Source organism: Patagioenas fasciata, chromosome 8 (assembly GCF_037038585.1).
Source record: "Patagioenas fasciata isolate bPatFas1 chromosome 8, bPatFas1.hap1, whole genome shotgun sequence".
In the NCBI taxonomy this organism is placed as follows: Eukaryota; Metazoa; Chordata; class Aves; order Columbiformes; family Columbidae; genus Patagioenas; species Patagioenas fasciata.
Window position 1 is genome coordinate 16,007,157 of NC_092527.1, and position 20,001 is coordinate 16,027,157.

The 20,001-nt window shown below is 38.0% G+C and overlaps 3 protein-coding genes across 8 annotated transcripts in view; 1 reads left to right on the forward strand and 2 right to left on the reverse strand.

Moving 5' to 3' along the window:
* Nucleotides 1-5,830, reverse strand: part of MAT1A (methionine adenosyltransferase 1A) — a 30,630-nt gene extending 24,800 nt beyond the window's left edge. Inside the window, exon 1 of the mRNA XM_065843776.2 lies at nt 5,812-5,830. The gene's annotated coding sequence lies outside the window, so the exon portion shown is untranslated. The remainder of the gene's footprint in view (nt 1-5,811) is intronic.
* A 1,789-nt stretch (nt 5,831-7,619) lies between these two features.
* Nucleotides 7,620-15,067, reverse strand: LOC136104448 (DPY30 domain-containing protein 1-like). Of its 6 annotated transcripts, none has more exons than XM_065843428.2 (6): nt 14,928-15,067; nt 13,612-13,764; nt 13,397-13,519; nt 11,672-11,752; nt 10,636-10,728; nt 7,620-9,053 (listed from the first exon to the last, which is right to left on the reverse strand). In XM_065843428.2, exons 2-6 carry the CDS (start codon nt 13,756-13,758, stop codon nt 9,006-9,008), a joined length of 492 nt encoding a protein of 163 aa, XP_065699500.1. In that variant the 5' UTR covers nt 13,759-13,764; nt 14,928-15,067; the 3' UTR covers nt 7,620-9,005. The 6 variants fall into 6 exon arrangements, with proteins under 6 accessions (XP_065699500.1, XP_071667852.1, XP_065699498.1 ...); XM_071811751.1 differs by having other exon boundaries at nt 13,612-13,767; nt 14,928-15,041; XM_065843426.2 differs by having other exon boundaries at nt 14,812-14,950.
* A 728-nt stretch (nt 15,068-15,795) lies between these two features.
* On the forward strand, nt 15,796-19,008 carry EXOSC3 (exosome component 3). The gene is made up of 4 exons (XM_065843455.2): nt 15,796-16,085; nt 16,179-16,328; nt 17,209-17,360; nt 18,710-19,008. Exons 1-4 carry the CDS (start codon nt 15,816-15,818, stop codon nt 18,909-18,911), a joined length of 774 nt encoding a protein of 257 aa, XP_065699527.1. The 5' UTR covers nt 15,796-15,815; the 3' UTR covers nt 18,912-19,008.
* The last annotated feature ends 993 nt before the right edge of the window (nt 19,009-20,001 follow it).

Genomic DNA, 20,001 nt, shown 5'->3' on the forward strand with positions numbered 1-20,001 from the left:
CATTCTCGTGGCACTCACCCTTTATATACTTATAAACATTAATGAGGTCACCCCTCAGTCTCCTCTTCTCCAAACTAAAGAGACCCAGCTCCCTCAGCCTTTCTTCATAAGGGAGGTGCTCCACTCCCTTAATCATCTTTGTTGCCCTACGTTGGACCCTCTCCAGCAGTTCCCTGTCCTTCTTGAACTGAGGGGCCCAGAACTGGACACAATATTCCAGATCGGGTCTCACCAGAGTGGAGTAGAGGCGAAGGAGGACCTCTCTCGATCTACTGACCACCCCCCTTATAATACACCTGAGGATGCCATTGGCCTTCCTGGCCACAAGGGCACAGTGCTGGCTCATGGTCATCCTGTTGTCCACAAGGACCCCCAGGTCCCTTTCCCCTACACTGCTCTGTAATATGTAATTTCCCAACCTATACTGGAACCTGGGGTTGTTCCTGCCCAGATGCAGGACTCTACACTCTCCCTTGTTAAATTTCATCAGGTTATTCCCCGCCCAACTCTCCAGCCTGTCCAGGTCCCGCTGGACGGCAGCACAGCCTTCTGGCGTGTCAGCCACTCCTCCCAGCTTATGTGAAACAATAACCAATATTTGCAGATGTACCTCTTTTATGCTCACAGTGAAAATATTTACATGCTTGAACTGCTTGATACAGGCAAACACATCTACTTGTGGAGTACTAATCTAGTAAATAATGTATAGCAAAAATTTTCATTAATTTTGTGTGACTGAAAATTACTGCAGGAAGCTGTGAGCTCCAGAATTAGGCCTGTATGACTATATGGAGAAGAACATACAATATATATCCAGCAATTTTTTTAGCTATGATTCCTATCCATGGGTTATTCACAGCCTTTTCAGAAACACTCTCATCATCATTGTTAAAGAGCTCCAGTATACTACCAGTACTATGAGGTCTGCAGGAAACTTCTAACTAAATAATCTGATTGGTCACGTATTTCAGAAATCCCCCAACCTAACCTTGTTACCACAGTTCGTTCAGGCAGGGAAGGTTGCCATTCGAGTAGCAATTTCACATACTTCACCTGGGTAAACATATTAGCAAACAGCAAACATCATTATCTTCCACCTATGTCTGAAAGATTTCACTGCTACTAGTCATTTAGCAGTTTCAGATAAACAAGTCTGAAATAAAATGCAGCCAAAAATACTCTTGCGTATCTGTCTAAACAGGGGACATCAAATAATGGATGAAGGGTATATAGAATCAGTCAACACAAGGATACAAATGGTACTAGACAAAAATACATACAGGAAGAAGAGCACACAAACATTTCTGCAGATTCCCATTCATCAGGGGAATGTAGAATAGAAAATTTCAATCTCATCAAAAGATCTTCAGGCTTATAGACAAAGTTGTAATCTCAGTTTCATTGTGCTATTTTTTTTTCAATTCCTTTGCCCTGAAACAATCTAAACTCTCAGGATTTTTTCGGATTTGTAAATAAATAAATTTGGTTTCTTAAGACAAGGCAAATAAGACTCCAACATCTATTACTGTGTGCTAGTGACATTTTAAATAGCATTCCAGAAACTCTGTCTTAAGATTTTTTTTAATTAGTTTTGGAACTTTGTGTTCAGAGGAAACTCTGGGGAATATCAGCAAAACCTCACAGTATGTGCTGTGAAAGATATACCATGCTCTCCTACCCCCACCACCTTTGTTTTGGCTTTATTTTCCAAAAAATAATAAAATTATTAGGCTAATAACCAACTAGAAAAGAATAAGTGTTCCTTAAGTGTTAAGATGTCTCTGCAAACATTTTTTTTCATATGCATAAATACATATCTTTGTTCACATACTTTTTGTACAGCATAAGGTATTTTTCCTATTACTTTCTCCATATCTAAAACAAGTATTTTGACATCACAGGATGCTTGAAAGCACCTAAACATGATGATACCTTGAAATGAGATGGATGAGTTGAAGGTGTTTAGAAAAATTAGGCTCTAAATTTTCAAGATAGTATCATGGAGCTTGTTACAATTATCGTTATAAACTTTCATATATACTGGTCTAAGTGCACCACTGAGTCATGTAATCTATGCCATTGTTTTTGCAAGAGAATGCTTATCATGAGAGTGAAATACAAAAAATATCCTTTTAAAAAGCAACTTTTTAAAAAGTCACATGCAGGATTATTAAAGCTTAAAAACACAAAAAAGAGAGTCTTTTAATAGTCCTTCCAGAGTGATTAGTAATAAAGACATATGCACCTTGCCACTTCCCCGTGCTCTTTGTGACTGACAGCCTACTCTCTGCCTATTGGAAAATACAGAAGAACCACCAAACAGTGCTAAACCAACACAGGTGCTTCTGCTAGAAGTAGATGTGTAGCAATTTTGTCTTTTCTGTGAGGGCAAATTTGTACCCTTCTGCCAAAGAGCACTAGATATAGCTAAGAACTGAAGTGAGACTTATGAAGTGCAATAATCTCATTTTGATCCTTAGCAACAAGAACACTTTCAGCAAAAAGAAACGTCAAGACTAAGAATGTCACATCTTACCTGTTTTACTGAAACATGCAAAAAGGACTAAAACAAACTAACAAACCTCTGGTGTCGGTGTTTGCAATGTGAATTAAGACTGTAAAATTCAAAATATGGTTCTTAATGATTAAGATTGACAATTTTTTTCACTTCTGCAATGCAGAGTATTCAAGTTATGCTCATCACAAAAATCACTCCAGGAAATGGACCAGCAACACTAGACCTTCTCAAGGAAGCAGATCCAGTTTTAGTCTTCTAAAGGGAAACTAAAGCCTCCAGCTCCACTAGGCAGGGAAGGAGGACAGAGCTACCAACTATTCTCTTTACCATCCTAAGCCCTACCCTACCTGGAGTACCCATGGGTAGTAGCTCACAGCTAAACATGTGCAAGAGCACATGCGCACTCTTACAGTATATCTCTTTCTTCTTCCACTCCAATATTTTTTCATCCCTTGGTTCTTTTCCCCTGTTGCAGCTTTTCCCACTAATAGATTTAAGGAGTGCTGTAGTTTCCTAAATTCTTGCCAATCACTGATTCTGTTACCTATGCAGAGGATTGTTTCCCATTTAGTTTTACTAGGTTCCTGCTACTGCTCCTTACTTATGTCCACAATCCACGCTGCTTGTAAAGTAAATACTAGTGTTGCCTTTGGCCTCCCAACAGTTAGCTAAGAAGTCAACCAGAAAACAGAACAGACCTGCCATAACCAAAATCTGTATTAGACCTGTACATATTAGAAGGTACTGGCAGTGAACCGAAAGAAGATCACATCTTCTGCTTCTGAAAATTAGTATTGAAACTGGCACCACGACAGACAGATACATATGCTCACTGAAAAAATGCAGAAGAACAGCTGTCTCAGAACTTCACAGCAGTCCCAGCCCCAGAAATTTTCAGCTGTCAGTGCCTAAGGGTAACTTTTCAGTGCAGCTACATTTACAATGAAACAAACAGCAGATCCTGTTTCCAGGGTTACAATTATCAGCTAAATAAATAGCATTTTTTAAACTTATCTATTAAACACATCAGTGGCAAAACCACAGTTGCTTAAGATAATAATGAACCAAATACAGGTGTGTCTGCATGCAGCCAGTAATTTCTGGAAGAAAGTACATTCAGGAGGTGGAGTGGAAATGAAGCAGCATGATTGGAGAAGCCCAACACACTCCCAGGAATGTGACTTGAAACTAAGCAAAGAGGAGCTGCAGTGCCCCTTTGCTGCAATGGGAATTATTTATTATCTGAATGTTTCCTTTCTCCCACCCTTCCCACAATAATTAATCTCTGATTTCTTCTGCAGTATTTTTCCCTACATGTAACTTGTGTCAATCAGTTCTCTCATGTTTTAATATTAATAGGAGATGGCTTCTTAGAGATAGCACTCATATTAGCAGGGATCTCACTCCTCTTACGATTTCAACGACAGCTTTTTCAGCAACTTCAATGAGAACAAAATTGAGACCCTTGGAAGACTACTTCCTCTGTGCACCAAACAAAAAAAAAAGTTTTGCTTCAACTCTTTTTGAAACAAAACAGCAACAACAACAATCAGCTCCATGATAGAGCTGACGATACGATTTGGTTCATTAAGAAAAATGGACTAACCAATACACTGATCAAGTGCGGACATACTTCCTCCTCCAGAAGAAGAAGCTAATTTCTTTATCTGGAATCCACCAGGCTATGTCTAAATTACAGAGGAATCACCGAAGAAAATAATTTATTTTGCCAAGAATACAATTTGCTGAACACAAATTGATTCTTGCATCAAACTAAAATCACATATCTTTCACACTTTCCCAAGATTATGGGGAAAAAAAAAATCCTTTCTAACAGCAGGAAGTGTTAAGATACATAAATGACTACATGCAGAAAGTGGCAAAATCTCCTTGGAGAGTTTGCTAAAAGATTCCTAAACCTTCTAAATACTCCCTAGAGAGGGTAAGATTATTCAGTTAACTTTGGTATGATATTCCTAAATACTGATTTTTTTTTCTAAGTCAAACTCAATCTTCACATCATTAGTTAAAGTATAATGAATTTTTAAATTATGTCAGATGTAAAGTGATGGGGAAGTTCCAATTTCTAGTGAAGTATGTATGTCTGTGTCAGCAGAGATACCAATATAACCTTTGTAATAGATAGCTCAAAAAAGATTAGCTAACAAGAAGTGAACAGCAACCTTCTCCAGTTATTACATTGCTTTACCATTTGCCAGTAGATTTACTTTCAGGTAATAATACAAACATGCTTGGTAATAATAATAAAATGGTTTAACATAATCACCTTTTTTTTTACCTCCCCCTCAATTAACTCATGTCCATATAGTCCAAGGACTAACCTAAGGAAATAGTTGTCTCAATATTTTTTCAAAATGGCCATTGGTTTTGGGTGCCCTACAACTAAAGATAAAATGGAAGCACTCAACATCTCTACACAGGCCCTAGTGAACATAATTTCTCATGACACATCTTTTAGAGTTACTTATTTCAATTAAAACATCACATAAATTACAACAATTCTGATCTCTGACCAAAGTTAAACACTGATTTTGGTAGATGATAATGATTCTACAAAGTGCAGGTTAACAGGGAAGACCCACAGCATTTAAGTTGGATATACATGTGAGCACTCTCGAACGCTGTGAATCCATCTTCCGCTGCTTAAAAAGTTTGCTATACTGTGACAGCTCAATTAAATGACATGTTCCTCTAACTCGCCATTCTTCCACTACTACTAGCCAAATAATACCTATATAAATGTTTATAATAGAATAGATTCTTCCATCATCTGAATTGAAACAAAGACACAAGTCTAAAGCACAAAGACTGCAAGGGGATTTATAATGATAATACCAGAAAACAAACAAAAGTGAAAAACAAACAAACAAACAAACAAACAAACCAACCCAGCATCAAACAAGTGTACTGGTAAGATAACTTAAAACATATATCCATCCTTGTCAGCAAATAACAAGATTAGACTCTTTTCTAGCTGTAGCCAATAGACATCACTGTTCTTTATCTATACTTAAGTACAGGAAAAACTTCACAAAAGTAAGGAAATTAATAGCTGACTTCATATATGAGTAAACTGTATTAGCAAAGTTCAGAAGAATTCAATTTTACATTTAAACCATACTAATTAATCCAACTCTCATTATCATTAGCAAATTACTGTACAAAGCTTTTTTTGACAAAAAGATAAGTTAGTTCCTTTAAACTACAAAAGAATATCATCCATCGTAAGACAGGGGACTGCAGACTTAATACAAGAGAACATTAAAACATACTTGCTGCAACATGTGTATCTCCTTCTAGGAGAAAAGCTTCTCACATTGCAGAGCTGAGTTTCCATCTTTGTGAGCAGACTGATAGCTAATCTGATTAATTTTGTCCTATTCTGGGCTTCATATCTGTTTTCATCCTTGTGCTTCAGTATCACTGGAATGAGAACAGCTGTGAATGGGCACATTACTATCAGCACATTCTTTGGAGGATCTGTACATGGGGTCTGATAGCAGCCTAAATAAGTCAGCACCTATTCTGAAGAAGGGAAAAATGACAATTTCATAAATCTTCTGTCAGTATTTAGCATCTTATTTTCAGTAACAATTTCCATCATCTGCTTCTGAATTCCATCTTCTTCATTCCACGAAATGTATTCAAATGGAACACAAGCTGCAGCTTAAGTTCCATTAGGTAATTGCATTTTTTTTTTTTCAATATACAACTTCAGATTTTATGAAGAGGTTAAATTGTATTAACACTTCTGGAATCACATCACGTGCAGTAAAAATAAAATAGCATCTTCTTTGTTCTCTTCCTTTTCCAGGGTCTAGCTTGCCATGCTTCAAAGAAGGTTACAGTTCAGAAGGAGAAGGCAAAAATGATTTTAAGATGCCCTAATTCTCCTCCAGGCTTAGACACCCAAAGAGAAGTAATTTTTGTTTTGAACTACATTTCCAAGTTACCTACAGGCTGATTTGCACTGAGCCAAGAATCGTTTACCCTCTGGTCCCACACCCAACATCAGAATTCTTATAAAGCTGTAGAAGATGATTAATGCATTAGGTCTGTGCACATCAAATCCTGAAAAAAATGGGAAATCCTATAAATAACATTTGAACAACTTATGTCTTCTGTATGTAATATCATAGCAAAGGAATAGGAAAATTGATATCTACCATTTTATTTTGACACTTGCTAAGCAATTTTCTGATAAAGGTTTCCATCCAAAATTTCAATTACTATCTAAGAATAGAATGGGGAATATGAACTGCAGGATCACAAAGATAGGGTCACAGGTAAAAATAAGCTGAAACGAAATTACGAACAAAAGTTGTAGTTTTCATGGGTTGTAAATGAGTGAGCCACCAGTGTGTTTATTTAGGATGCACTCTAGTGGACACACATATAACAAAATCAAACAAAGACAGAAATATTATGAAAATATAAAAAATGAGAGCTACATGTTGGAAATAGTAATAACTAATAACAACCATCTTATAACTTGGATATATTTCCTAATTAAATATGAGGGCTGCAGGAAGGCTGAAATTTTCATCGTCAATATGACTGGACAAAAAATGTAAATTGACACAAGTTACTTCTCAATTTTTGGAAGTAATCTAAATAACAAGATTCAGTTATACATCCTGGCTCAAAAGAGAAACTCCATCCCTTTGAGGCTGGCACAAGAAGTTGTTCTCCATACAGTCTGAATAGGTATAATGAGAACTGTAGTATCTTAAAACGCAGTCTTAAAATGAGACTGTTTTAACTGTTACTAATAATCATAAACTGTGACGAAATTGGTTTACTGGAATATCAACCATGAAGGCATATTCATCCACAGAAAACATTTTGGACCGTCATAGAAATCGCAAACCTATATAGACGCAGAATAAATGTAGATAGAGTCTGACCACCTAGTCACAAAAGTAGCTCCATTTTTGATTACTGAAAAAGTTACGTGAACATTTCTAAGTATTTGTACCTGGAAAGTGACATCTTTTCTTTTCATTTCAAAGATGTTCATATACAACATGCCAATTAATAGAATCCAAAAAGCAATATGGCAATAAAGAGGGCAACAGGATTTATTTAATACATGTGCTTTATTATTTTTAAGGAAAAAATATTATATTACTATACTAGAAATCAATCATGCTTACCTTTTAAAATATTGATAGGATTGTGCCTAGTATGAGCTACATGAACAGAACGAGTTTTTTAGAGCAGAAAAATGCTTATTTCTTGATAGATCTTTGTCTATTTGGTATATAGATATTTTTAACAGTTTGCCAAAGAAAGCAAAACCCTTAAAACCAGCTATAATACAAACAAATGACAGTGAAATTATCCCAAAAATCTCTTTCTTACCAAAACTGAAGAATACAGTGAATACACTAACTATGCCCTGAATTTGTAATGAAGAGTATTTTCATTCTATGATATTGGCAATTACTTAATGTTAATTGTCCAACTAACCTGTATTATTAGAAGACACTGAGATGCAAAGGCACGTTTTAACAAAGAAGCACAAGATTTCTAAATGTGAGTGTCTCTTCCATTTGTAATGAATAGACACAGAACACTCTTGACAACCTGTACCAGAAATTTGTTCTTATAAAAATTAATGGAATCTTTAAGGATTATAAAACTTATTTTAATAGATAAATACGGATGAAGCTAAATAGTCTTCAGATTTTTCAGATGTGAAGTTTTGAGTCCTAATAATGGTTTTTAGTAAAGACAAAACAGACACAATTTATTGATTTGCAAATTCAAGACAAATCCAGGAAAGATTATTTTAAGACTTAACTAATCAAAACTGATATGCAGACACTTGAGGCTCACATAATATCAGGTAATTAAAAGGTAAGAGCAAACACCTAGTGTTACAAAAAGCACCTCATGATTTCTAAGGCAGACAAGATCTTTTAGTACATCTGTCCACTGAGTCACATAGACTTCAATTCATCTCTTCCAGATAAACTGGAAAATCTTTTGATTTGATTTCCGCATCTAGTTTGACAGGGAGAACTCTCTCTTCATCTTCTAATCAATAGAGCATCCCTTCTTTCTAACAAAAACCATTCAAATTCTTGGGAAATCCTTTTTCAATAAACTTTTATTATTTTAATATTGATTCAAATTACCATATTTTAGCCTCTACTGCAGTTAATTATAATAATTTTGTTGTCACACTTAAAGAATCAATTGGCAATAAGTAGAAAATGTATTTACTGATTTCATTTCAGTTGCAGTTTCCTTCCTCTGAGTCAGCCATGCTAGCTATAGTGGTTTGAGAACAAAAAGGAGGCATGACATGCCAGCAGTAACAGACTTTATACAAACATCCAGAAAGCACAGAAACTGAAACAATGGGTATGTATATCAGTTACATAAAAAAACATAAATTAAGACATTACACTTCAGGATAAGCAAGTAACGAGTAGAAAATACATTTACTGTTTTCAGTTCAGTTGGGACTTTCTTGTTCTGATTCTGCCATGAGATCTGTTGTACTCTAAAAACAAAAAGAAAAAAAAAGAAATTCCATCTGTTGCCAGCATTAATTGAGCTTTGTAAGAAAGGAAAGGGAAAAAAGCCACTTGCCAGACAAGTTGGTATTCGTCAATACAAATATGTATTCTTCCATTCAGTGAAATATGATGAAGTTTATCACCAGACTTTTATTATAAAAATCCAGTGACTCTGCATAAAGTACTATGATTCTGAGAACAGAGTAGTTTAAATAGTACAAGTCTATATATTTTAATTTTATTGATCTGTTCTTAATTTGTAGTTTAATTCAACAAACATCTACTGAAAAGCCAGAAATAACATCACCAAAGGCCAATGTAACCCAACTTTAAATGACCTTAGGCATGAAAACTTGGAACATGGTGCATATAAGATGCAGGCAAGTTTACTAATCATTTTCGCTTCTGGTTTTGCAATTCACTTATTTAAGAACACATAAAATATGCCTGAAGCCTCAAGAATACTTTTTATTATGTAATTATCAGAAAACTGTGAAAACTGAGGCTATATGAGACCTTAAGAACTCAACTGATTTACCTTAGCAAAAAAAACACCTGTGAAAACCGGACCCTAAGAGTAGTCATAAGTATGTTGATAAATACATTTAGAGAACGCTTAACAAATTCTGAGCTATTAATAGAATTACACTACTGGTACCAGAAATTAAGTGAGCAAATTATTAAGGCTAATAAAGGAAAAAGAGTTCTGATAATGGTCTATTCAAATCTCAAGTCAATCTCACGGAATACTCTAACTGGAAAAAGTCAGGAAGAGATCAATATCCTCACGACCAGTGAATTGGTATAAAGCTGAGTGATTTCATAGAAGCTGGCACTATCTATTAAAGGTACTGCCATGCCTTACAATAAATGAAGGCTGATTCACAGTCTGATTTCCCTGGACCGTCAAGTATAAAAGGAATGAAAAAAAAAAAAAAAAGCTGGGCATAGAAGATGTCAGAGAGTCACAATATAGAGCAATAGCTGGAGTACTGAAAGAAGTGCATTCATGTTTGCACAGGGCTCAGATAACCTGATTCTCAGCAAGTCCTAGCCTTAGTGAGCACTGTGTGCCCTTAGCATCTGGTCTTTTATATTAAATGTTTGCTCAGATCTCTCTGCACAATAGTACATTCTCCTGCATTAAAAAAAATACTTCACACCAACTGGAAAAATATAAATAACTTAAATCATTCAAAAACAAGTAATCTTTTATGACTTAGTAGATATTGTATATGACTATCTGTTCATATGACAAAGGTAGGCTGCATCCTCTCTGAAGATATTCATACTTTCATTTGTAACATATCTGAATACAAAAGGGCATTTTAAAACTTGAGAATTTAGATAGCTACCATCACAGTCTTTTAGAATGGCTTAACTTGTACCAGAGAACGGGCTAAGGACAGTTTCGAACTTATGGTCAAAATACAATCCCTTAAAACCATAGGAGAGAACCAGGACAGTCTTAACAGCAACAGTCTTAACCTTTGATATGATGGCACAGAAAAGCAAATCTGTAGGAATCAATTATTTATATTCTCCCTGTTCTTTCTAAATACTTACCTCAAACTGTCCGTTCTCATCTACTTCCTCAACTGTGGTCAAATTAGGCGCTCCAGGCCTATCTGTAAGTTCAGCTATCATCTCCTCATTTTCCTATGGTAATGAAAACCAGTTTTCAGTTAAAAGCATTCCACGTAATGAATAATCATATATAGGGAATATTTCAGATGTGTTAACATTATGTATTAATACAAATACTTTAGATGCATGCTATACAAATGTGTTAGTATGTCAGTATGGTCTTTGTATGCTTGTTAAGACTATATATATACATATATATATATATATATATATTTTAATAACAGGAATTTTGGTGCCTATTTCTACGCTATTCATTTTTCCTGTCACTTTCTTACTGTCATCTTCCTACAATTATGCTCTGTCAGTATTTTAAACAGAGTACTCTAAAAACATACATATCTCTAAAATACTATGTGCTCCACATAAATTTAAGAGATATTCACATTTAAAACATTTATTGAGAGAAACATGTCAACTATCAATGTATGTTTTTCACTGAAATAGCACTAAAAGACCATATATTTACACAAACATCTGTATACGCATTCTTCTGTTAGTACAAATTCCTATGAACCAGGAGGAGTATAGAATCAAGAGGGAACCGAATTCCAGACCACAGTTCATTTTCCAGGTACAGCAAATGGATTTTATGCTGACACACAGTAAAGCATTACTGTCTAGACACTTAAATTAGGTATGCTTAAGTTATACTTTCTCATAAACAGCGTCAAGGAATGTGAAAACATCAACTAAGCTGACCTTTTGCTAAATTTTGCAACAAATTTATGCTCTGTTCTGAACATAAACCAAACAAACCTAATAGAACAGACCAAAATCAAGTATGAGACCCAGACTGGAAGCAAGGTGTTTAGACATGCTTCCCCCATTTTCACTTTTAAAAAAAAATTATGTGTTAGTTCAACACCCATGGCTTTCTGCCTGGTATTTAGTGTCTGCATCTAACTGTAGCTAACGAACAGTATTTTCAAACCATTGACTAAGCTTAGGCTTAAACCTCTTGATCTTCCTGCTGCAACAGCATTTCCTCTTCTTCCTTCTGCCTTTTCAATTTCTCACGTTCTTGTTCCAACTGAGCCTGCAGTCAGTTTAAGAAAGGAAAAATTAGATGGAAAAAAAACACACATTCATCTTACTTACCCCATTGCTTACAATGTATTTCATAATTGAAATTTCAAATAAACTAAAAAAGGAAGCATAAAACTGCAATGCTAATAATATAAAGCCCTTCACTATCATCTGACTCAACATTTTCATAGGTTTTAATCTTGCATGGTAATGTCTCATTACTCATGTTTTTTATCAGTCTACATTCATTATCTCCTATACATTGGATTAAGCTCTTTGATACTTCCTATAGTATCTAGCACAGATAAATCCACACAGAATCAAATCGATAGAAAAGACTGGCAAGCAAAGCCATTAACATTAATCAGCTTCATAATGGACCTTTAAAATTTCCAGTTGGAAATACCTAATACAAAGTGTTTATTCTTTGTGAGCCTAAGTCCTATTGCATCAAAACTTCAGAAACTGCATAATCTAATTCCACAACACTAAGGCCTAGAAAATAGTGTTTGTTGTAGCATTTTGTGAGTGGTTACTACAAACATTGCGATATTATAGTAACTTGTTTTCGCATTCCTTTTTTGGTACATATAATCAAAACACGATTGAGTATATGACTATAGCCAAAATTGTGAGTTAGATTGAAAAATGTGTCTAATATGAGTATTGTTCAACATCTTTCCCTTAGTTTACATTAAATAATTTATTTCATTTTCTGTGAATTATCTCTAGACACAATCTCATATTTTTCATTCCATTTACTATTCTAAATGACTCATGAAATCCTTGAGCATGTAACTTTTGGTCTGCAAGTTAGTAAATTTCAAATTTAAAAGGTGCAAGTGAAATAGACTGAATGGATCTCACACTAGAGCTGTGCTTAACAAGATCAGCACAGATTTAAAATTACACTTTTGATTTTAATATTGCGAAAGTCAGCCATGTAAAAAAATCCAGTCAGATAATGTCAACCTTACCACAGCAACAGGGGCTTTGTGCTCAAATTCATGTGAATCTTATATAAAGCATGGCTAGAAACACAGATGCTACCTTTATATCTCATATTTCAAGTCCACATAGTATAGGATTCAAATTACTTTACGCCAACAGTATGTTCAGGTAGCTAAGGAAAAAAAAAGGCACCTAATTGGATGAGGCTATACATACTGCTTATATATGTAATCTTCACTCACTGATTCCCAACCATTTTCAGGACTCTGTAATTGTGTATGCATTCTCATTACCTTCTCTGTCTTACTGATATTAAGTTGCAGCAGTTTGAGACCATGATCAGTTATTATTCCCAGGCCTTTTGCAATGATTTCTAGCTTTATTTGCACCAGCTCATGCCCATGATTAACTACAGGAGAGAGTCTACTTATTTTAATTTACTTCTCATGCAGGTCTTAAATTGCTTGCTTTTTACTTTCGGCTCTTTCATTTCTAATAACATTTTACTGCATAGTGTGTAAGTTCTCCTTCCCATGTGCTGACTAATTATTTCAGTTATTATTTAGAAAGGTGAGATTAAAATACTTGTTTTATGCTACCTTCTGTCAAAATCATTATACAGAGATTAGAAGTATACAGAGTACTAAAAGATGCCACAGCAGCATACACTGTTTATAATTATTTGTTGTTAAGTATTGTTAACCTGACGTTCTTCTTCAAGTTTCTTCTGGATCATTAGTTCTTCTTCTTTCATTTTTCTTAACATTTCAAGTTCTGCCAGGGCCGCCTCCCGTTCTTGTTCCAGCTCAATCCTCTCCAACATTCTCTATTTCAGAGATAACACAGAATCAATTAAAAATATAGAGACATTAAAGAGCATAAATTAAGTTGTCATTATTTTTTGACAAGATGGTTCACCTTTTTTTCTTCATCTAAGGTTCTTTTGTAATTGTAAATCCAATGTGCCAGATACTCTATTGGATCTGCTGGTCGATGCTCTACAACCTCTGCCAGACCCTTTTTCAAGCAACTTCCCAGGCATCTCTTCAGATACTGAGACTCCATTCACATCTACTAACAACAAACAGATAAACATTAGCCACCAATGTCAGAAATAAATTAGGCCTTTTAAGAATTATTGCCTCAGGCATCAATACTGAATATGATATTACTCTTTTTATCAATCTTGTAATTAATGTAAGAAAGTTATTTAAATTTAATATTGGTCTAGTTCTTAAAAGCTCCGGTGATAGATCAGTTATACCAATCACTGCAGAAAAAAAAAAAATGCTCAAAACGCCCTTTTCTATTTAGGTATGTATAATTCAGAAACTGCTTAGAAATATACCAGTAATTCTAGATCAGCACGATACTAAAAAACCTCAAAACCACAACAGGACATAGAAAACTTCTATACAGGTATTGGAAGAACAGCAAAGTAGTTCTGTGAATGATTAAGGACAGTTTTTAGTTTGAACTAACAAAGCTATCTTTAGGCTATGTATAAGAGAGCAGGGCCTGAAGCAATCACTCTATACAATTATGAAAGGAACAAATCTCTGCGCACACACCAGGTTTTCCTGGCCCTGCACCAGTAAACACATAACATATCTGAAAGCCGATGTCTGCGATGCCGAAACACCCTCCGTCAGCTGTCAACGGGGCTGAATCGGCCCGGCACAGCCCTGGCACGGCAGCGGATCCCTGGCTGGGAACGGCGCCCGTGGAGCAGCAGGACCCCGGACGCGCCGCGGAGCTCGGGCGGCAGCGGAGACCCAGGGCCTGCACACCGTCCTGCGGGCAGTGCCGCGGGTACCGAACCTCTCCCATCCTTCAGGTTTACACCGGCTCCTGAGGTAGTGAGCCCGGAGCGGGCTGTCAGAGCCTTAGAGCGCTAGTAGGTCTTAATTGTCCCGATCATTTTCACCTGGAGCCTCCGCCCACGCCCTCGGCCCCGGGCTCTATTTAAGCACCTGTTGGGCGCTCCTCGCTCTCCCGAGCTGCGCGCGGGCTGGCTCGCTCCCCACTCCCGCTGCTCTTCGGATTTCCTGGACAGACCCGGCACGTTACCCTGTCTCCCTGTGGCAGGAACTGCGTTACTGTTCCTGAGGTAATTACCCGGCCTGCTGCAGCCGTCCTCCGCGCCTCTGGCTATCTTTCCTTCCGAGAGCAGCCCCGCTCCTGCCGCTCCCTGATACCGGTTCCCGGAGACCCACAGACAAGCCCGCTCCTACCGGCCGCCCGTCTCCGGTCTGACGGCTTTTAGGGGCCTCTCCACTTGCTCCAACGCCGTAACGGCGACACGTTTTGTCCGCGTTGACGGGACTACGATGGGGCGCCCGCCGCCCGGAACGCGCTGGGTTGCTAAGCAACACCGCTCGCGAGCGTACCGCCAGCCCTGGGTGACCGGCGGGAGGCCCACGATTGGAGGAAGCGCGGAGCAGGGCGGGGCCAGATGCCGTGCGCTGTCCCCGCCCGTCGCCAGGAGTGTCCTGTCCCGGGAGGAGCGCGGGTGTTGCAGTCAAGGGCGGCACCTGCTTAAAAACAGCGGTGGAGCCACGTGCTTGAAGTTAAGACTTCTAGAATTGAAGCAGACGGATATCTTCTTCCAAGTGACGAACTTCTCGGCCGACATTCACCTAAAATTTCACCAGCTATTTGTTTTGCGGGCAACTTTTAATCGGGTATTAAACTCTGTAAGCAGTTGCAGCTGATAGGATTCAGTGTCTGTATTAATTCTGAAGCTTAATCGCACCAACAACATCTCTGTCTTTTCCAGCAAAAACGGAAGATTGCAGAGGGATGTTTTTTCCAGGGCGAAAGACGTCGCCGCGGTAACACCACGCACCGAAGCTGCGTTTAACGGCGAGCAGCTGCTGCGTGTATTTCTCATGTAACGGGGGCGGGCGTGACCGGGGAACCGCTCTGCCCGGGGGATGTTGTTGGCGCTCTGCGAGCACGTCCCACGGGGCGGCAAAGGCGGAGCCGCCGTTAACCCCGTGACTGGGAGGAAGCTCCGCCGAGCTGCGACTGAACCGGCCGCCATCGCCGCGCAGACGCGGAACCGTCGCCGGGCGCCGCGCATGCGCGGCGCCCGGCGACGGTTCCGCGTCTGCGCGGCGATGGCGGCGCTGGTAGCGGAGGAGTGTGTGGGGCAGGTGGTGCTGCCCGGGGACGTGCTGCTCCTTCCCGCTCACCCCGACGAGGACGCGGAGCGGCTGCGGCTGAGCACCGGAGCAGCGCCACGGGGCCGGCTGCTCTGTGGGCCGGGCCTGCGGCGGTGCGAGGCCGGGCTGCTGGTGACCAAGTGCGGGCTGCTGCGGCACCGCCAGGCGGGCGGCGGGGCGGCGGCGGCGGGAGGCGCCTACTGGGTGGACTCGCAGCAGAAGCGGGTGAGGGCGCGGACGGGCCAGGCTGGGAGCGGGTGGGAGCCCGTGTGTTGTCCGTGCGTGCCTGACCCACTTGTCCGCGACCCCGGTTTGCAGTATGTGCCGGTGAAGGGCGACCACGTAATCGGAATAGTGACGGCCAAGGCGGGAGATCTGTTCAAGCTGGACGTCGGGGGCAGCGAGCAGGCGTCCCTGTCCTACCTGGCCTTTGAAGGCGCCACGAAGAGGAACAGGCCAAATGTGCAGGTAGAGCTTTTGTTTACTGGAGATGACGCTTTAGCGATGCCGTTTGGTGGCGCTTCTGCTACATCGTAGTGGCGTTTCTTAATAAGAAATGTATTCTTAAAAACTGCACGTAAAATGAGGAATGCAGTTTTATTTGCAAAGGTTCCACTGTAGCCCTCCTTGAAGGTTTTTGCACGATTAGGCAGTGGGCTTTCTGAAGTTTCTCAAGGGAACATGTAAGTAGTGCGGTTTGATATCTGACAGTTGATAGGCTTTTTCAGCCCTTACATTCTCACTTTTGTGTAATACTGCTAGTGGTAAATGCAGTTTGAGTAATGTGCATCCAAGGTGGTATTCTGAAGTTATAGTCTTAAAACAAGCTTTTTTAGAGCATCTGAAACTGGTAGAAAACAGTGGTTTTTTAAATAAGAATGTTATAAACAGTTGTGTGGCACATGCATGCCACAGCTTCTATGTTGAACTGGAATAACATCACTAGAATGTAAAAATGCACTGTAAAGAAAAATGTTAGTGTTTTTTGTTTTTCTTGTCCTGATGGTTACAAGAGCAGGTTGATTAGACTTCTAATACTCTTGAAGTCTGTAGAAAGAGGAGATCATGTTCGGTATTTAAAAAAGAGGAATACTTAATGGAATAAAATTCTGTACTTTTGTGTCTTTCAGATTCCAGTAATGATACAAGGTAATTGTTCCTAGAGAATATTGCCCCCAGTAGATGAAAACATGAAAATTCCTGTTATACCAATTTATTTTTCTACCATAGATTAAAAAAACCCCTATTTTCTGTCCTTGTAGGAGGCTTTTTAATACTGAAAATTTCTTATAAATGTACAATATTATCTTCTCTAGTAAGTTTGCTTTTTTGATACTGCTTTGTTTAGGTGGGAGATCTTATTTATGGTCAATTCCTTGTAGCAAATAAAGACATGGAACCAGAGATGGTCTGTATAGACAGCAGTGGAAGATCAAGTGGGATGGGAATAATTGGACAAGATGGCTTCCTGTTTAAAGTTTCCTTAGGTCTAATAAGAAAGTAAGTACTAAGAAAAGTAAGTAGTCACTCTAGCATGTAATATGGTGGGCAGGATTCCCACAATTATTTCCTCTGGGCAGTGAGAACAATTTGCTAATCAGGCTAATTGTTTTGGTGTATTTATACTAGTTTTAATGAATAGGATATGGATATTGACCTAGAGTGAATGTGTATTATCCCCCTTAAGAGATTTACATGCTCTTCTGTATGGTGTTCTGGGACCTTTTTAAAAGTGATGTTGTGCCAAGGCAGTGAGGAAAATAAAACCATTGACCTGGGGAAGCCAAACATTTGGGGTGGGGTTTAGGGTATGTACCTACTACCTTGGAGTTAAAAAATTGGAAATGGCTTACTGTCCTTGTTCTGCCTAGTGGGATAATGTGCGGTATAAATTTGGCTGACAGCTAAGTCTTTCCACATCAATACGCATTATTTTCTGACTTCTAAAGAAAAATAAATTTCATTGAAGTAAAGACACATATAAAAATTTGTGGGATTTTCATTTAAAACTGACATGCTAATCCAGGAACCACTGCATAAGCTTTTATATGGATAAATTATAATCAAGCTCTGTTGTTGCTTTTGGGTGGGTTTTTTTGTTGTTCGGAAAAGCAATTTGGAGATGCAGGACAGCTATTTCATACCTGGAGTTTTCAGTAATGATTTGTCAAGTTTAAATGTCCCATCAGAAGTCAGTGTGAACTGATACAAAATGTGTTTCCAGCTATTATGCTTCTTTTCCAAATTTTGTCTGTATGCCAGTAAATAATTAACAGTATATTACAAGTAAACTGCTAAATCCTGATACATTTGTTTCTTTTTTGAGAAAGCACGTTGAAGCTTGATTTAATCTGAAATGTATTACAATATTCTTGATACTTTCACCTCAAAACCAAAACATTCTGTGTTTCCTGCTATTAATACTATCTCCTGAAGGAGAAAAGTCCTGTTTGAAATACAGGTTTTTTAGCTCTGGTCTCAAATTTATAAATAGCAGTACTTTAAGAATGTCACACTCTTAGACAAAGTACTTTTAGAATTTAATCATAGAATTGTTATAAAACCATCAATTCACTTTAAATCTGTTAGGTATTACCTCTGAATCTAATTATTAAAAAAAACCTAAATTCTTAAGCACTTTTTAGGTGTATCTATTTTGAGAGGAGAATTAAAAATCTGATACTGTGTTGCTGTTTGGATGCATATGCAAATTGATCATCTTACCTTTTGATGTTGCTTTAATAGCTCCTCGAACACCAGTACTGCAGTTTAGTTATTGATTGATAATAATGTAACGTCTGTCAAATATGAACACTTATTTCTCTAACTTATAAAAATCTTGTTTACAGACTTTTGGCTCCCAAATGTGAAATAATTCAAGAGTTGTCACAATTGTATCCATTTGAGCTGGTGCTGGGAATGAATGGAAGAATATGGGTAAAAGCAAAAACAGTTCAACAGACTTTAATTATAGTAAATATTTTGGAAGCCTGTGAGTATATGACTGCAGAACAGAGAAAACAAGCGTTTGCCAAGTTGTCAGGGAATTGATAAGAGAAAACCTTGAGGATTTGTTTGAAATTATTGTAGTGGTGCTTTCGTTGTTTTTGTATTCATATTTATATTAAAAACCATTTTTTTAAATTAAGCTCTAGACTTCTGTTGTTCTTCACTTCCCTTTATCTGCTCAGCTTGCTTGGTCTTGTTTTAAGAACTGTTTTTAATCACACTTGTGATTATAAACCCTGTTTATGAATTTTCTGTTTTCTGACTGATGTGGAGATAGTCTTTAAAAGCTCTCATTAGCTGTGAATTTTGAGGTGTAACTAAAGACTTTAAGAAAACTGGTCAATTTGTAAACTATACATATTTGGGGTTTTTAGTTATGTTTATTTGGTGTAGTGGGAAGTATCCTACAGGTCATTCATTCTGGTCAGGTACTCTATTTATACAGTGACAAGAAGTGACTGTTTAATATTTTACAAAATTTGGGAATAGAAGTGCAATGGAAAATGCCAGAAAATAATTACAAGGCCTAGCATAAAATAAGCATAGGGTGATTAAAGCAGGTGGTCAGGTAACACCCAGCATATGGTCCTGGTGACCTTATCACTTTCCCTAGAAGATAACCTGGCTATAGTAGTCTTGAGGAAATCATGATTAGGACATAACTTCAAAATGAACATTTGAGAAACCCGATGGCTCACTGGAGGTAAAAAAAATATACTTAACAGCAATGCTATTTGAAGTCACTTGCAACTTTTTCATAAGTGCTTTTTAACTAGAGGTTAGGTAAAGGCTGCTTCAGCAACAGCCATGTATTTCTCAATTCTAGACATTTTAGGTTTATTTTGTTTAGTTACAGCATGAAGGTTCCATATACCTTTGCTTCCTGTTTAACAAAATCAGCTATATTAGGCTTCATTGTGTAGTAGTTCCTCATATGCATATAGAAGAAATGCTGTCCTAGGAAGGCTAAGCTGTCATTCTATTTTAGTACAAGAGTTTGCTGCTGTTCTTTTGAGAGAAAGGGGACCCAGGAGTAATGGAAGGGGAATTCCTGATACCTGCTTTCTGTGGGAGAAGAGGTTGACTGTGTGTACCCAATGAACTGCATTGGAGCTGTTTAAACCTGTGATGT